A 17719-nucleotide genomic window follows, 5' to 3' on the forward strand; every position below is an offset into this window, starting at 1 on the left:
CGTCCCGTCCCGCCCCGCCCGGGGTTCCGCGCAGGCCGGGGCCTCCCTTGCGGCGCCGCCCCCCGGAGACCCGTGGGAGGTCTGAGCTGGAGCTGAGGCCGGTGCGTGCGGGCAGCCCCGTTCCTGGGACTCGCACGGCCCGCACCTTCGGAACGGGACACGCGTCCGGAAACGTACCGGTAGCGGCCAATTTCAGACCGCAACAGCGTCAGAGGCGACCGCGCCAGCTGCGCGTTACGTGGACAGCGTCCCCTCCCGGAACGGCGCTGTCGCCTGCGGTCCCAGCCCGCCGTGCTGCTGCCCCGCGCCCGGGGGGCGGCCGGCCCGGAGTGAGCAGCGCCTGGGGGCCGCCCCAGCCCCCGCCCGCCGCCCCCACGCGCACTGCGCGCCCGCTTCACCGCCGCCGCTGCCCCGTCACTGCGGGCGGCTGCAGCAGCGCGCGCAGCTCTGGAGCTCACCCTGCCCCTGCTGCCGCTTGCGGAGGGCAGCGGCTGCGCTGCGCCGGGCAGCTCGGGCAGTGCCGGAGGCTGGTGCCAGCGGGCACCGCTGCCGCAGCCACACGCTCTAACCTTGGACATGACGTCTCTTCTGCAGGTACATCCTTCTCTCCCTATGAAACACGTGGAAGACAGCCCTCAGAAATTAAGACATCGAATGGTAACCAGATAAAATAGCAGCCCAGGCGAGCATCCTGACCAGGGCATAAATAACAAAGTTAAATTACAGACGCAGAAATGATGTTTGTTCACACATACCAAAGAAAATCAAACGACTGCTTCTGAACAGACAGAATACTTCGGGCTTGTTCTTAGATGCGTGCAGTAATTGTAACCAACAGCAATAGCAAATGTATTTGTTTGTACCATATTCCATTTAAAGCTGCCAAAGACTGAGAAGTGTGGTACACAAATACCGGTTTCTCCAGGAATTAGCTGAATACGCTTTAAGTGAGAGCGAGCTCATTTTCTGTTCAGACAGCAAGCATTAGGCTGCTGAGTAAGGAGCATCAGCTGTGCCAGTTCCATGCGGACTGAAGAGATGGAGGTTGGACACAGTGAGTTGTTCAGCAGGAGTACCTAAATTTAGTCAGGGAGAGGAGGAATCCTCACAGCAAGATAATGGAAACGTAATCTTTACTACTGCTTCATAGTACTTTTTCTTTCATGCTTAGACACATTATATGTCCCTATTTCAAATTTACCTGAAGGCTTTTTGGACATGCAGTTGCTGCTGCTATGAAGTGAACATTCTGGAATTTTCCTATCTGCCTGTACATTCTGCACTGTAACTGTAGAGATCACAGTTCTGCAAAACCCAGTTATAATAAAACCTGTTTGATAAGTCTGGGCTAACAGGGGAACTAATTACCTAAGCACTACAGAAATGGGCCCGATTCCACAAATTCATCAATTTACTGTGTTATAAAAATCAGGTCTTAGTGTTTTCTTAGGCTAGGCTGGCATGTTCTCAGTATTTCAAGAAGACACAGTACTAGATACACATTTTCTTTATATATTTAATAAAGTTATATATCAACAACTTTTGGATTTGTACTTTTGTTTGAGCATTTATCATTTTGGCAAAAGTGAAATATTAAATACTAGAACTAGACATGCATTCCTTTCATTCAAGCTTAAGAAAACATTTACAAAGTTGACAGATAACATTTATTAAAACATGTTATACAAAAAAGGGGCATGGGACTCTTCTATAAGAAGAAAATACTGAACAGTAACATTAAATTAAAACCATGCTGTACAATTAGGACAGCAATATTTATAGACAAAACTATCCCATCTCTGCAATACAGGCATAACGTCTCACAAAATATCAAGATATGCAAATTTACTATTATAAATGACCTGTTTAGAATAAAAACTTATAGCTCATTAAGGAAGATTCACGTGACTTGCATAAACAGTTACATTTCTGGAAGAAATATGGAATCCCATGAATAAAAAAAAGGAGCAGCAATTGACAGACACAGGCTTCAAGCAAAAATCAGAACTTACAATTTAATCACATTAAAAATATACCATTTTGTTTTCCAGCATCTTCCCCTAGGGCACTGACAGTTTACAGCTTATAGCTAAAGAAACCTAGCTATCCAATGAAGTATTTAAATGACAAACCCAACAACTTTCCTTTGTTGTTTTGAGAAAGGTTCTAATTCTGTTAAAGCGAAATACTCTGTATACTGCTGTAGGCTGTCATAATTCAGAGATGGGTCACCTTTCTGGCACCAAAGCAGAAGTGTTGAGATTACAAGACCTAACATGCCTCCATTCTTTCAGGCTCAATAATACAGGGACATCAAGCATTCTTTTTACAATGAGAAACCAAATACATCAGCCTTTGGTCATCCACCTCGCTTTTGATACAGGGCAAAGTTTCTCAACCCCAGAAACCTCTCAGATGAAAAAAGCTATGACCAAAAATTGTACTGACAGTACCTTCTAGAGTCTACCTGCTCTCCCATAAAACAAACAAGGTAATGTTTAAAAAACCAAACCAACACAACAAAAAAACCCCAACAGCAGTGGTGTGTGATATGGGAACCTCCTCCCTCAAAAGGGTCAGATACACACCTAAGCAGAGATGTTAACCCACCCTGCTAATAGTTGAATTTTTCAGGATGGCAGTTACACAGATTTCATGCTAATTAACATTTTAGTTACAAAATGGAATGAAAAGGAACTTAGCTGTAGTATCATTAAGCATATAATTTCTTACCACATTAAGTATCATTTCTTACCACTGATAGGACAATGAATGGCTTCAAAGTAGCAGGAAATTCTGAAAGCCTCCAGTGTGTATGTGTTTTCAGAAGACATTCACTTTACTACAGCCAACAGCAAGCAATATAAAAATGCACAGATGTTTCTAAGCCATATCATTAAAGATGATGAAGCTTAAGGGAAGATTAATGAAATTCATCATATACATATGCATTCATATTTTATATATATATATATGGATCACTTCCCTACTTTCCACAAACAAGAAGTAATTTCTCGTACCTTGAACAAGACCACTCCATTAGCAAAGATAAAAGCTTGACAGAAGCTGCATCTGCATATCTTGGTTTACTATGTACAACTTTATTGGCCATGAATTGCAGGGTTTCAGTAGCAGGGGGCTGCGAGGGTGACACGTGGCCAGAGGTTGCGAACTGTCCTGTGCTTGGTCAAAACAGGTTCCAGCCTGCGTTAAAATGGATGTAAATGATCCACTGCACACCAAAACTTCAACCAGAGGTACGTACAGTGCCTCTGCTTAAACAAATGTAAGGAGTGGCAGCCGCTAGCAAGAGGTGCAAGGAGACGCACAAGGAGAAAATACTCCTGGGGAAACACATATGGAGAAACTGAAGAGCTGCTCTCGGGAAAACATATGGAGAAGACACTGAGGACATGTACAGATACACTCTCACAGAAGGACACACTCCATGCCTGAGGAGATTCGCTTCTGAGGGGACTTTGGCCTGTATCTAAGCCATGCCAGAGCAGGCATACCTCTGAAGTAACTGAGGCCCACAGGAGACTGAGGCTGTAACAGACACATCCCTGAAGGGACTATGGCCTGTTGTCACCATGAACAGTGACACTGACCAGCCCAGAGCAGCAGAGGACACCCACTAAGAAATGAAGAGTGTCAGACAAGCCAGCACGAGCCCAACCTCCTCTGTGATCTGTCACCTCGCTAAAAGAATTGGCATGGGCTGAGTGCAACTCTCAGTGAAAACCAGGGAAACTGACTACAAAGGCAGGGAGGAGAGGTGTTAGACTTAAGCTAAGCCTGAGGAAGGGGGAGGAAAGCCATTTTCTTAAGTGTTTAAGTGATTTTTTGTTATCTTTTTCCCCCCAATACCTGATTCAGTGATTAGAAGTTTGTCAAAGGGTTATAAATTAAGTTCAAGAAAACCACCGTAAGTTAAATGTTTTGCCTGTGATCAGCAAAAGCAAGTATTTTAGCCATGTATCTCAAGCTTCCCTTAAATTATCAATCCTCTCAACTAGATCTCAGGACAATCATATCAGTATTTTCCTGCAATCAATTGGTTTCATGTATATCAACATCAGAAAGTCAAGTGCTACAAAATCAGTGGAGCAACATTTGTTGGACTTTCAAGACAATGTCATAATACGGGGTAAAACAGTAATAGGCAAATATTAAAAAGTTACTATTTGTGTTAAGTCATTAAAAAAAGGACACGGTTCTATAATATGATCTACTGGACCTGTTATAAAACCTTTAAAGTGTCTCTCGCAGTACATTTTATGTTAAAGCTTTATTTCAAAGTAATCTAACTGCAAACAGGAGTAATATTTAACTTTGAAATGTCCCCTATAAAAGTCATTCCAAGCTGGTAAAAGAAACAGTTTTGCTGGCAGCTCTGTAGGATGGTCTGGGTTTAAGAGAAACAATTTTTTGCTTGACCATGGTTTTCAGCCTTGTGTTTCTGACCAGCCTTTTTTTACGGTTAAATGGGAAGAGGCACCCTTAACCTTTTTATGCAACACTGAAGTGACAATTTGAAAGGGGTTAAGAACTAATATAATATAGAAGATCATTTTTGAAATGAGTATGAGAATACCTTCCCTCAAATGTGATGATGGTACTTGCAGAAATGACACCCTGTTATGGAGTAAGGCCTTGGAGAATGGAAAAATAGGGCCACTGAGCGCAAGAACCCTTTCCTCTACACTCATGTAAACAGGCAAGCATTATTATATTTTTTTTAATATTAAAAAAGACAGTGTTAGCAGTGTGGAAACAAACCATAAAGGGAATATAATTTCTAAGTTTAAAAAACATACTTATAAAGTTTTACGGTTTTTTTGTTGGTTTTTTTTTTTTTTAAATACAAAGTGCTTCTATACATTAAGCGAGCTACAGTGTTAGTGAGCAAATCCCTGTTTAGTTACCTTGATTACAAGGGTTATATATGGCCACCATAGTATATTGTAGAGTTCAATTAAATGCTAAGAATAGGAACTCTGTGGTGCTGACCATTCATGCCCATTGCCAGCAATGGGTTCATCATATTTGGGAATATCTGTTCTAACAAAATTCCATATGAAAAATATCTGAAGCATTAGAAGATTAAGAATTAAGAGCCTCTTAAAAAAATTGAAGTTCATAAGTAGAATGCCAGAAAAGAAGTTACAGTAATTACAGCCCACTGAGTAAACCCCCACTTGTACCAGACATTCACGTTCAGGATACAGTTCAGTTGTATCTTAAGACAATTTGTAACTGGGAGTTAAAAAAAGCATCTAAACAGTAATTATCTTTGTGTGGTTTTGCTTCACCATACAGGGTCATCTGTTTAAGCACGTTATCCTGCATACTGTAGTATCTAATACATAAACTGGGGGCAGACAGGCCTAGGCCTTCAATGCTGGTTAACTTTTTTTCCCCTATGTTACCAGCAGTGTACTTGGACATCACCTGTTTGTATTACAGTCTGTGTATGCTCTAAAGGCTCTTTCCTTTTTATAATACGTTTTAGTAAACTACAAAGAAGGGTTAATTGCTTTTGCATAAGACTGCATTAAGCCTTCAACCCCAAAAATCCTGTTGCCACCTTTATAATTGATGCATTCACTCTACCTGCAGAGCTGGCAGCATCTCTCAGAACTACAAACACTCCTCTATCTCCAAGAATGAGAGCCCAGCATATAGATCCTCACCCTAACGAAGCAGAAGTGCTGCTTTCTCAGCAAAAATCCAGACTTTGGACATGAGCATGGTACCATGTTCTGCAGTACCATTAATAGATCCAAATACCATACTTTCTCTACTTTTTTCCACAAGCAACTTCAGTTGAAGAAGTAAACTCTGGCTGCTTGTGATCACATGTAACCAGTCACAGTAGTTCAGTACCAAGACTCTGTTATATAGATCTCACTATTCAAAGAGTAAAGAATTAAAAGTATAAATACCTATTCATGACTAAATTTTCCTAAAGCAGGTTTCTAAAACTAGGTAGAAGTTCTCAAAGAAGTTTTTGTACCAATAAAAAGTTAAATTGTGAATCCACAAAGTTTGGTACTTGCTACTGTAGTAAGCCACAAAAATCTGATCAGAAAACTATAGTTTATGTTTGATTATTTTGGGTAAGTTCCAAATGCAACTTTTTTTGTCTTTTTTCTTGACAAGACATGCTTATTACACACATTTCTAGAACCTCTCATGATGTAGCAATCAACCAAGTCAAGCCAAGAGTCATACAGCATTAGACCTTGAGGAACAAAGTTATACTTAACACAGATTGAAGTCTGTAGAGTGCTCAACTATATTTAAATGCTTTACAGACTCTAAGTAGAAATTGGCACAAAATTAGACAATGTTTGTTTTAGTGAAGATGGTTAAAGAAATGGAAGACAGATAAAGGAAAGCCAAACCATCTTTAACATTAACACAGCCTTTCATTAAGCAATACAGCAAAGGCCATTTAATAATGTAGACTGTCTAATAATGTATGTTAAGTATGTTGGCAGTCTCCAGTCTGAATTCTGAAGTGGAATTCCAATTTTTTCCATTACAATGTGAATCATATAACCCGGTTTGGTCATCCTAGTTCTTTTTTTCATTAAGTAGGGCGACCTGAATTCCTGCTTCATGTATTTGCAGGATGTGGGTCAATTGAGAGCTGGGTTTTACTTTGAATTTAGAAGACTCAGAATAACAACAGGACTTCTAAATACTGCTGTGATTACAATCAATGTCACAAAGACCTTACAGACTTCATTCTGCAAGCACCTTTCAGATTAACCATTTGCACTTCACACATTGAACACCTAGAATAATACTGTGGAAAACAAAGTTTGGTCTGCTTATACCAGCATAATCATTAAATTACAACTTAAGGTGGGTTTTTTTGAAAATTTACAATAGCAAGTACCAGACATTATTTGCATAATTATACTCTACTAAACAAAGCAAGCACTAATGTCTTAGTTCATCTCAGTAGTACTCTGCTCAGCTTTAGAAGCCTGATATGACTTGGTACAAGAGGTCACATGCCGATGAAAACTGTCCCGCCACATAAACCTTTTCCCACAGATGTTACACTCATATGGTTTTATGCCTGTATGAATTTTCATATGGCCTACAAGATGGTGTTTCATTTTGAATTTCTTACCACAGACACCACAGCCATAAGGTCGAAGACCAAGGTGCATACTCATATGCCGATCTCTCTGACTTTTGTGTGTAAAGCTCTTTCCACACTGACAAGGATATAGCTTATCAGCATGTGAGAATCCTGTGAGAGATGTTTCTTCTTTAATTCCTGCAGCCATTTCAATGCCTTCACTGTAGCCTGCTGCTATCATAAGATCCTGTCTGTGAGCACCTAAACTTCCATCTGCCCTTTCACCAGAAAATTCTTCCATAGAAGAGCCATAGAAGTCAACTTGTTCATCATAATTACTTTCATCTGCTTGTTCATCAAATTCTGCTTCCATCTTTTTGTCACCTATATGAAAGTCTTCAACACCTGAAGACTGGATTGAATGATCTGCCTGAATGGCATTCATGGATTCAGAAACTTGGTGTTCATCATAAGGATTATCAACACCTTCACAGTCTTGTTCAAATCTTTCTGGTTTCACATGGATCCACCGCTTGTGAGACATGATGCTGGGTTTGCTATACATAGGCCTGGTATACTGATACTCTGCACTATCACTGGTTCCTTCTTCACCGTCCTGACTTGTCATTCCAGTGCTAAGTCTATCATGTTCTGTTGAAGAATTACTGGGAAGGTACTCATGTTCTGTCAGTTGACATGACAGTTCATCTTTAGAGCTCTCTTCTTCATTTTCGCCATCCCTTAGCTCCTGCACTTTGTGGAATTCCGTCTGTCCTCCAGAGCCAAGTTCAAAGGTTTCTACGAGGCCATTGTAATTACTACTGCTTGGGGACTGGTGATCACTGCCATGATTCATCTTCTGACACAGCACTGTTGGGTTCCCCTCTAGCACTTCAGTGCATTTGTCGACTACATGCCACATCTGAAGGAAACTTGCTGCTGTCAAATAACTAACAATTTCTGGAGCAGGCATTACCAGCCGACCTGTATAGGTAGACAGAAGAATGTTTTCAAACACTCTGGGATTCATCACATCAGGCAGGACTATTCGCTTGCTGTTTTTTAGGAGAACCTGATCACAGAAATAAGGTGAACTAGCTGCAAGAACAGCTTTATGGGCTCTGAAGAGATGGCCCTGAACTACAATAGACACATCGCATAATTGTCCTTGCTGGCGCTGCTGGTTTAACTTCTGCAAAATGGTGCTAGAAAAATCTGGAAATTCCACTCGAAATGAGCTTGACCCAGACTCCATTTCATTACAAATTTAGTGTTGTGCTGCAAGAAAAAAAAAACGTATCAGAAATTCTGCTTAGTAAAGTATTAATCTTTGCATTTCCTTCTACATTTTTTCTTTTTCTTTAACAAGTAACACTTAAGCAGACTCATATGGAACTCAACATTTTCTGGAACCTATGTCAGTGCTGTACTTCTATTTCTCCCACCCCACCTCATTTCTCTCTTTTCTGAAAGTTGTACTGAGGCCACTGATTGCTATGCCAGTGCATTTCACTGTGTTTCTTCTATCCAAGAGGACTCATCACCTACAGCAGAGCTACAAGCAGCATGTTACCGAGCTGAGATAGATTAAGCATTTCAAGCATGAGTTTAGGACAAGAAAAAAAGTTATTTGATGAAATTACAGCAGTACAGTTCTAATTCCAGGATGTCCCAGTGTTTATAACAGCATATGAAAAATTGTGCATTTCAATTGCCAACAAAATCATCTCACTAATCCCCCAATACAGACTGACTGTACTCTTATGAAATATTCCACTTTAAATGCTTTCAAAAGCCAGCATATCAATTCATACAATGACAAAGGCAACACACATAGAACCCTAGTGAGAATGAAGCTTGTCACTCTCCTGGGATGTCTGCCTGTTTTATTAACTCAAAGGTGGAATAGCAATATCTTGTACAGCTGCAGGACTATAATCCAATCTTTTAATTCTGTGATTTTCCAGATGTTATTATAAACACTCCTTACTTTAAGAAAACCTTACAGAATTTTAAATGTTAATCAGGAAAGCAACACCTCTGCTGTACAGATTTTTTCTGTATGTACCTTGTGTATTTGTAACAACACAACAATTATATGCTAGAAGCTCGGCTAAGAGTTCACAAGAGTCTTAAGGTCTCTCTACTCCCATGATCCAGATGTCTTACTACAAAGTTAATGGTCTTTTAAGCAGTAATACAATTCTTTAAAATGTCTATTTAAATTTTAAATTTAATTTGAGATATTTACATGTTATTATCACTAAAAATAATGACAGAAATTTAAATGCAACTACAAAAGACCACCATTAACTGCCTAAGTTAAACTTACGCAATTTTCAATTTGATAAACTGTAAATAGGACACAACGGAATTCCCGAAGAGCCACGGAGTAGCAAGCAGTTTTCCTCCATCAAGTTATGTTTCTCATAAGTGGGCAAGTGTCAAAGTTTTAACAGATGGGACTGTACACCTGAGAACGAATACTTATTAAATTAGCAGATAGCATATATGCCCAGAATTTAAAGCACTTTGTTAATATAGTGCAAAAATATAATTTGCATTACAAAAACTTGGAGGATTGAAGTGAAAGCACTTCTATGGAAATATGGAATCAAGAAAATATGGTTGTGAATCCTTGCTACAGAAAACCTGTACAATAACCATAGTACTTTCCATACAGTTATGTAACCATCAGCAGACAACTGTTCATTTGGTGCTCTGTGTTAAAATGCTGACACATCAGCACAAATGTATGACTCCTAAGTGCAGAAAAAGCAGCAGTGTTTGCTTACAAAATGCAGACTACAGTGGAGTGATTATGTAAATCACTCAATGTTTAATCAACAGCTTATGGTTACATAATCCCTTCCTTACCATTCTGATCAGTCTCCCGACTCATATTCTTAACAACTCAACCCAGCCCCTCCCCATCCAAAAACTCAAGTGTTCTATCTCCAAAATTTCAGAGCCAGAAAAGGGTGACAAGCGCATGGAGCAGAGATGAACACAGACTATTCACTGTTATTTTACATAAAGGTGAACAGGTTTTCCATAGAAAAGAGAGCATGGGAGTTTGAAAGCCATCCAGACTTTTCAATAAATACGAGCCTAACCTCCTTGTAAACATTGAAACTGTCATCTTCTGCAAAACTGTGAAGAAACGGCTTTTAAAATTCCTTTTTATTTTTCACTAGAAGCATGTTAGCAATCTGACTTTCTTATGAAGGTCTCTGAAGAAAACAGACTGGGAAGAATAACCTGTTATTTATGAAACCCATTTGTAAACAAAAATAATCGCAGCAACATAGTCAAAAGAAAAAAAGGTACCTTTTTGACCACAGTTTCCTTCCTTCTTCAAATCTTACGCTAATTTACAGTGCTGGTTAGTGGGAGGAACTGAAAGCAATGAATAAAGCTCCCACTGGAAGACAGTCAAATGACTGAAAATTTTGCAGTTGACCACCATAACTTGCTGTATACGGTCACATTCATTTTTACATTTTCATAAAAGGTAACTTTTACTGGTGAAACAAGTGTTTAACTTGAGGTGTTTACCAGCTACCTTGGGATCCTCAGATTCAAGATGAGGATCCATCAACATTTAAGTTTTGGTTTTTAAAACACTTGGTGGTACGAAGTAGTTTTCCTTTGACTGCTTCACATAAATCATGGGCGAGTAGTTGCATTCTGCTGAGACAGTAACCAAGGTACATCAGCTGAGGAAACAGCCCAGAAGTTGCAGATCTAGCACACTGCTACTTTCAAGTGCTTTGACTAACAATGTATGAAAGAGGAAAGCACTTTACATCACAAAGCGTTGCTCCCCAGAGAGTTCTCAGAGCTTGCTTTAAATATTTGACAAACTAGAAATGATGATGCATATCCTTGAACAGGCTTCTTGAGATGTATCCCCAGAAGTGTATGGAAACTTCACATGAAGGTGCAAACCAGCAAATAGTACCATTTCCCCACCTTTCACATGAAATAAAAAGTCTAGGACAGTAATCAATTCCCCAGAAGTGAATTTCCACAAACTGTCACACCTCAACTGTAAAGGTGAAATTTGGATTGAGTACTACTACATTTATAACCTAGCTGTCATACAGCCACTTTTAGCTAGTCCAAGAACAATCTGTATGATTGGCAATATAAACAGTTCAATGGTCTGACTGTTCCTTAATTTAGTAAATCAAATGGAATATTAAAAATCTGCTGTTCCTAAATTACTTTCCTTGGAAAAGAAATCTTTGAAAAGCTTGCAGTTTGGTTGATCATCTTCAAGTTGTCACCTACATAACAGCTGACAACCACCTTTAAATTTACTGTCTTCAGCACTCCTCAGAGTTTTCTTCCTCAACCCATCAGTCCTGCTCTGTACCCATACAACCAATCCACCTCACGAGACCACATCAGCTACCAGGATTCTTCCAGCCAGTAACAGAATACTATGCCTCCCAGCTCAGTTGTTAATTTCTCTTAACATATTGCTTAAAACAGCTTGACAACGTTATTTATTTGAAACAGTAACCTTATATCTAGTATACATTATAAAATATCTGCTTCTTTTAAACAAATGGATTTTTTTTTAATGCACAGTTCTTTACCTCCTTTCAGAATATTCTCAGTTTTAGGACTACTATTTTTCAATACTTGCCTACAAAAAAGATGAGCCTTCAGGATACGCTCAATTGAAATTTAAAGAGAAGCATCTATAGACCTTATATAATTACTGCTAGTCTAAACTGCCACCTTTCAGCAAGGACTCGGCATGCCACCCCAGAAACGATGGCAGGTGGAAGCAGACTTTTATACATTTTAAGTTCTCATGAAAAGCAAAGCCATCAAAACGTAGGTAAAACATTTTCTATTGGTAAAGCCATACGTGTCAAGAAAACTTTGTTTTTCCTCCCTTTAAAACCTGTTCTGTTTCTGCATTCTCCTTATCCCAGCCCACAGAGAACAAAGTCCTTCTCTTTTAGTCAACCAAAAAAAAAAAAAAAATCAGTCTCCATGCTGCAACATGAAGTACAACATGAAAGGCACGTATGGCTTGCTGAAAAATAAAACCACGTGCAAGCAAGTAGTTACTTCAGTTCTCCATACGTAAGGCTTCGGCAGAAATTAATCTCCGACATTTGCCACGGCAGCACCTCAGAATGCGGCAGCCCTGGCCGCACCGGTGAGGCCCTGCCCGGGCGGCGCTACTGACTGCCCCGGGCCGCGGGCCCAGCCAGGCCAGGCCCCCGCGGCGGCCGACCCCGCCAATCGGCTCCGCCCGCAGCAGCCCGGAGCCAGCACTGGCCTCCCCAACACCGCCCGCGGCTCCTCGCTCCGCCGGGCAGAGCCGCGGCGGCCAAGAAAGCGGCGCGGGGGCCCCCAAGCGCGGCGGGGCGAGGGAAGGCCTCGCTCGCCGCCCCGCCCCGGAGGGGGCCCACGGAACCGGCCCCGGCGGCAGCGCGGCCTCCCGCGGGCCACGGGCATGCGACGTCTCACCTGCGGGCCTCTGAGCGTCTCGCATAGCGGGATGCGACCCCGGCCCCAGCACTCGGTGCAGCCGGCACTGCCTCCGCGCCCCAGCCCGGCCGCCGCCGGAAGCAGGCAGCCCGCCCTTCCTGCGCACAACTTCCGCATCCCGCTCACGTGGCGGCCCGGCTCGGCCCTGCTGCTTCCTGCCCGCGAGGGGCCGCGGTGGGGCAGGGCCGCGGGGGACGCCCCGCCCCTACCCCGCCGGGCGGCTCTTACCCGGAGCAGCGCCGGCGCCCCCTGCTGGCGCCGCCTTCCTGCGCGGTGCCGCATGCAGCCTCCCCGGCCCGGGAGCGGGGTCCTTCGCCACCGGGCCGGGGCCTTGCGGGACCATTCGCCACCGCCCGGGCGGCTGCGGGGACGGCGGCGCTCTCGCACCCCGCAGGTGTCCGCGCCTTTCCGCCGCGGGTGGGCGGGCGGGCAGGCAGGCAGGCAGCTGGGCCGCGGCCGTTCCCAGTGAAAGGCCGCTCTGCTGGGAGAGCGCCCTGGGGCCCTCCCCGGCCCGGGCCCGTGCTTCCCATGGCGCGGGGGTCGGTCGTTGTCCTCGCTGGCAGTGGGGCTGCCGTGAGCGCTGCCTGCGGCCTGGGGTCTTCGCGGGGAGCCGGAGCGAGCCCCGCCGGTAACGGCCGGGAGACAGGGCCAGGTGCTACCACGAACGGCAACACAAGGGGAGCAGGAGCGCCGGCCTCTCGGAAGGGCAGCGCTGCCGGGCCGCCCAGGGGGAGACGAACGGCCTTGTAACTCCCTGGAGCAGAAGTAACTGACTGTCCACTGCGGTGTCACGTCTTCAGCGGGGCTGCCAGCACCGGGCGGCGTCCCAGTGCCGGCCCGGGGGCGGTGGGAGGCAGCGGGGGCAGCCGTCCTGCCCCGCCGCTGGGGGGCTCCGCTGCTGGGGGCAATCCAGTGCTGCAGAGACAGAGCCGAGCTAACGTTCGGTAGTGGCAACTAAAGGGAGCATTATCATTTCAGCAAAGTTTCTTAGTTGTTGAAAAATACTGCTACAAGGCTGAGACTAATGCATGTACTATAATTTCTTACGAACAATATGGAAAGCATTAAGCCTTCAATGAGCACCAGATCTCTAAAACAAGTTGTTTGTGTTACATAAGAAAAGAGGCACAGTCCAACAAGGCATCAAAAGCAGGTTACTTTACACATTTCACCAAACAAATGCAATCCAATCCCTTGAAAATGAACAAAGGAGATAGGTTTTGGAACAGAATAATAATCTTCCACAGTCCAGCTTTTTTTTTTTTTTTTTTTTTCCTCCCCTTGGCAAGTTAATGTGCTTTGCAGGGAAGGGTAACAAATTATGCAATCTTGTAGGAATTTATCCACGAGAAAATTTTATGTTTAAATTTACTTTTACCACATTACTAGTTGTCTTAGTATGCCTTCAGGCATTATTTTTCTGTTTATTAAAATACATGTCTTTATTTTAATGTTAAAGACTTCTTCTTACAACTCTTTAAGTACTTCCTGTAATTTTCTGAGTGGGACTTAATGCATATCTGTATGGAGGGACTGAATCCCCTGTAATGCCATCTCCCTACATTCTAAATACATGTTTTTCACATTCTTCAGGCCCGTTTCTTTGGATTAATGTGGCATTCACCTTTCTCATTTCCTGATGATCTAGAACCAAGAATCACTCAGCCAGAACTCCACGTGTAGAAATGCAGCACAAGATTAATGTGTAGCAAGCTCATCTCTAATGAAATCATTGTTAATAAATTGTTTTGTGTAAAAGAGAGTGATGTTTCTGTATATACACTGTAGGAGGTGCCATTTATGTATTGGCAGAGGAAAACTATTTTTGGCCTGCCCTCAATCTACTGGTATGTGAGAGATACATATGAGTGGACAAATATGATACATCTTAGTAAAGTGCATATTTTCCAGTTTTTCCTTCCTTTCTAAAATATTTCAATGTGAGGTTTAGAACAATATTATTTGTAGAATTTGTTTAATGATGAAATAGTTGAATTGAGGAAAGAAATGGTTCAGGAACTGGCCCCAAAGTACTGCGTGTTGTTGCTGTACTGGCCATGAGAAAACGTCTTAGAGCTGAGTCAAACTTCAAGTCTCTAGCAAGGCAGGTAGGAGCTGTGAAAGTGGTCTCAGAGGGACACAGAGGAAGCTGCTCTGCTCATTCCAAATCCTCTTGTGGGCAAAACTACCAGGTTCTCCAGCATTATTTTGCAAGGCTGAGGTTTCTGCCCAGTAGTCAGGTCAGGAAGAGAAAGGGAGAAAGTATGAGTTAGAAGGCAAGATAGGAGGCATGTAGGAGTCACTTTTATTGGTGACAGTTTGAAGATGTGGTTGCTTTTGCATCTTGGCGAAATTGGGGTTTGAACCAATATTGGGTGTGCAACTAAGTGCCATATTGGGGGTAATAGTCAAAGTGATAGACTGGTCGAGGAGGTAACTTCGGAACGTTCACCTCAGAGCTTTAACGAGTAAGGGAAAGCAGATTCATGTAGCTTTATCCCAAGTAGAAGGATGAAGGAAAAAATACTCTCATGCATGATGAAGCAGCATGAATTAAGCATTCCATTTGATTATTAATGGACTTTTTTCCCCCCTTTTTCCATTTTCAACTGAAATTTAACTGCAAATGTGCACTCCCAGATCATTCTCCAAAGTTAACATATAAGGAGGAGCAGACACTTTCCTTTTGGAATCTTCAAGAAAAGTTTGTGTATGGCGATTGAAGAAGTACAAAGGGCAGTAACTCCATCCTCCAACAGTACTGCTGGTTTTGTCTGGATAGTAAAGTATATTAGATAAGCATTGTTCTATCTATATTGTGAGAACTGAGAGGTTCATTTAGTGATGAAAAGCCAGAATGTATTAAGCTAGAATTTAAAGAATACCCATACAGTGTACTGTTTATAATTCCTCATATATCTACTGAATTTAACCCTGCTTTAAAACTGGCTTTAATGACAGCCATTGGGGACAGGGCGGAGAGCTCAGTCTCTACAGTTCACTTCTAGCTGCATTTGCTTCAGAAAATAAATTTAATGCAAAATCAAGCACAGGACAATTAAGAAGTTGCAGAAAAATCACCAACATCATACATGGTGTACTGAAGAGATGCATTTGCCACTCAGGGACTGTGATAATGCTTAATTGTTTTAAAGATTACTTTCTCTTTATGGTTTCATTTGGGAGTTTTTAGTAGCAGTCAATAAGAATAATATTGTCACCACAAAGTTTCCCTGAAGAGTCCTCCTTTTTCTTCTGCTCATGCTCTCCATGGCAATGTTTGCAGTGTTGCTGAGGGCACCATGAGGAGGGGACCCCCCCACAGCAGGACGCAGTTCTGCTGTCCTGGCAGGGCTCTGGATGGTCATGTGTGGCCTTCACACGCCAAGGACTGGTGCCTGATCTGCTGCGTGACAAGAATTGTTCTGCAGTCAGACCACTCAACTGGCTGTGCAACAAGCACTTGTCAAAATAAAGGTGAGATTCCACCAGAACAATTTATACAATGAAAATAGATCAAAGGCTTACTTTGAACCCTCTAAACATGCCCGTGGCCTTCACGATGGCGTTGTTGTGCCAGCACATGAAGGGAGTTCCTGACTCTACAGCTGTTGTTCTGTTTCTGCCAGTGTTGCCCCCTTGTAGGAAGGAAGCTGGTGAGCTAAGCAACGGTACTGCTGCTTTACTTGGGTTTCAGAAGTTTTTCATTCAGTTCAACTTAGAAAGAAAACATGATAGACTCTTCTTCAGAAGTGAAAATCCAGCAAAATAGTTTTCAGTCTTGGGAGATAATCTGGTACAAGCAGTGACTGCCTATGCTTCCCAGCGTTGGCCTGTTTAGATGCTCTGAGTTTACCTGGAAATAACGATGATTTTAATTTTAGCTGCACACACAGTACTTGGAGCTCCTCATGACATGGTCTTCGAGGAAAAGAAATTGCCATTACATGCATCCATAAAGCTGCGTGTCAGGAAACTTGATTTGCTGAAATTCCCGTTGCCAGTTACCAAACACCTTTTGGGCGGCAACGTGTCAGCAGGGGCAGAGGCAGGACGTGTGCCCGGGCCGGCACCCCGGGCACGGCGGCGCCCGGCGGCGCCCGGGGCTCGCTGCCGGCTCCGACCGACACATGCTGCGTGCCTCGGAGTCCTGGATCCGCGGCACCACATGCCTCCTTTTCCCCGACGGGCTGGGGCTGGGCCGGGGCCGGGGGCCGAGCCGAACCGAACCGGGGCCGGGGGCCGGGCCGAGCCGGGGCCGAGGCGGCTGCCGATCTGGTCCGGCCCAGCAGATGGCGCCCAAGGCCGAGGCGCCCCTCTCAGGCCGTACCCGGTACCGGTGTCTGAGGTAAATCCCGAGCGCACCGATTTCCCCTTTAGAATAAACTTATAAAAAATGATATTTATTAAGTTTAAGATTTAATCCCCGCCCCCCCCCCCCCCCCCCGAAAACAAACGGTAATATCTAGATTTTTAAATTCATCACAGGCACTTGAGCTGGATTCTACGGATGACTGCGGCGCAGGACTCGGCGGACATGGCACCGGGACAGGGCGCGGGGTGTGCGGCCGGGGCCCGCCGCGCCGGCCGGCCTCAGACACAGGCCGCGGAAGCCTCCGCACGGCTCTCCTTAACATTTCACCCCAGCTAAAACTGTAACAGAGATTTTCTTCGCCTTAGCTTGAGCAAGGAAACATGTTAAAACACAGAAGGGAAGTGAGCAGGCATCATGCTGTTCCACAGGGACTAAATGAGTTCTTTGAGACGGGAACCATACCCATTGTATCAAGTATGATATCTGAACCAAATTTTGTCTGTGCATGTATTTTCAAGTCTTACAGTGCACATTCACAGTTTTCAAGTCCCTATCCCACCTACTTTAACAGGAACCCTAATAAGAACTTTAATACAAACATGAGGAAAGGGAAAGCCAATATTCAATACAACACACCTATCTAGTTGTCTTTTGTAGTCATTATCGGAATGCATTAGCAAATTAAGCAATATATGAGAATGATAAACAGTAGGGCAAGGGAGTTCTGATGAGTAGAGACCTATTTTCAGACAAAATTTGAAAAAGAAACAGTGAAATAATACTGC

General features: G+C 43.4%; 1 protein-coding gene and 1 long non-coding RNA gene across 2 annotated transcripts; one reads left to right on the forward strand and one right to left on the reverse strand.

Moving 5' to 3' along the window:
• The first annotated feature begins 64 nt into the window (after nucleotides 1-64).
• On the forward strand, nucleotides 65-1693 carry LOC130155640 (uncharacterized). Its single transcript, XR_008824135.1, has 2 exons — nucleotides 65-179; nucleotides 595-1693. It is a non-coding gene; the product is annotated as an uncharacterized LOC130155640 (long non-coding RNA).
• ZBTB43 (zinc finger and BTB domain containing 43) lies at nucleotides 1499-12753 on the reverse strand. The gene is made up of 2 exons (XM_056353114.1): nucleotides 12599-12753; nucleotides 1499-8380 (listed from the first exon to the last, which is right to left on the reverse strand). Exon 2 carries the CDS (start codon nucleotides 8355-8357, stop codon nucleotides 6963-6965), a length of 1395 nt encoding a protein of 464 aa, XP_056209089.1. The 5' UTR covers nucleotides 8358-8380; nucleotides 12599-12753; the 3' UTR covers nucleotides 1499-6962.
• Between the last annotated feature and the right edge of the window lie 4966 nt (nucleotides 12754-17719).

This window comes from Falco biarmicus, chromosome 9 (assembly GCF_023638135.1).
Source record: "Falco biarmicus isolate bFalBia1 chromosome 9, bFalBia1.pri, whole genome shotgun sequence".
Lineage (NCBI taxonomy): Eukaryota > Metazoa > Chordata > Aves > Falconiformes > Falconidae > Falco > Falco biarmicus.

What these genes read in the sequence shown, in the direction of transcription:
- ZBTB43 (XM_056353114.1), bottom strand. Translation starts at nt 8,357, where the DNA reads ATGGAGTCTGGGTCAAGCTCATTTCGAGTGGAATTTCCAGATTTTTCT.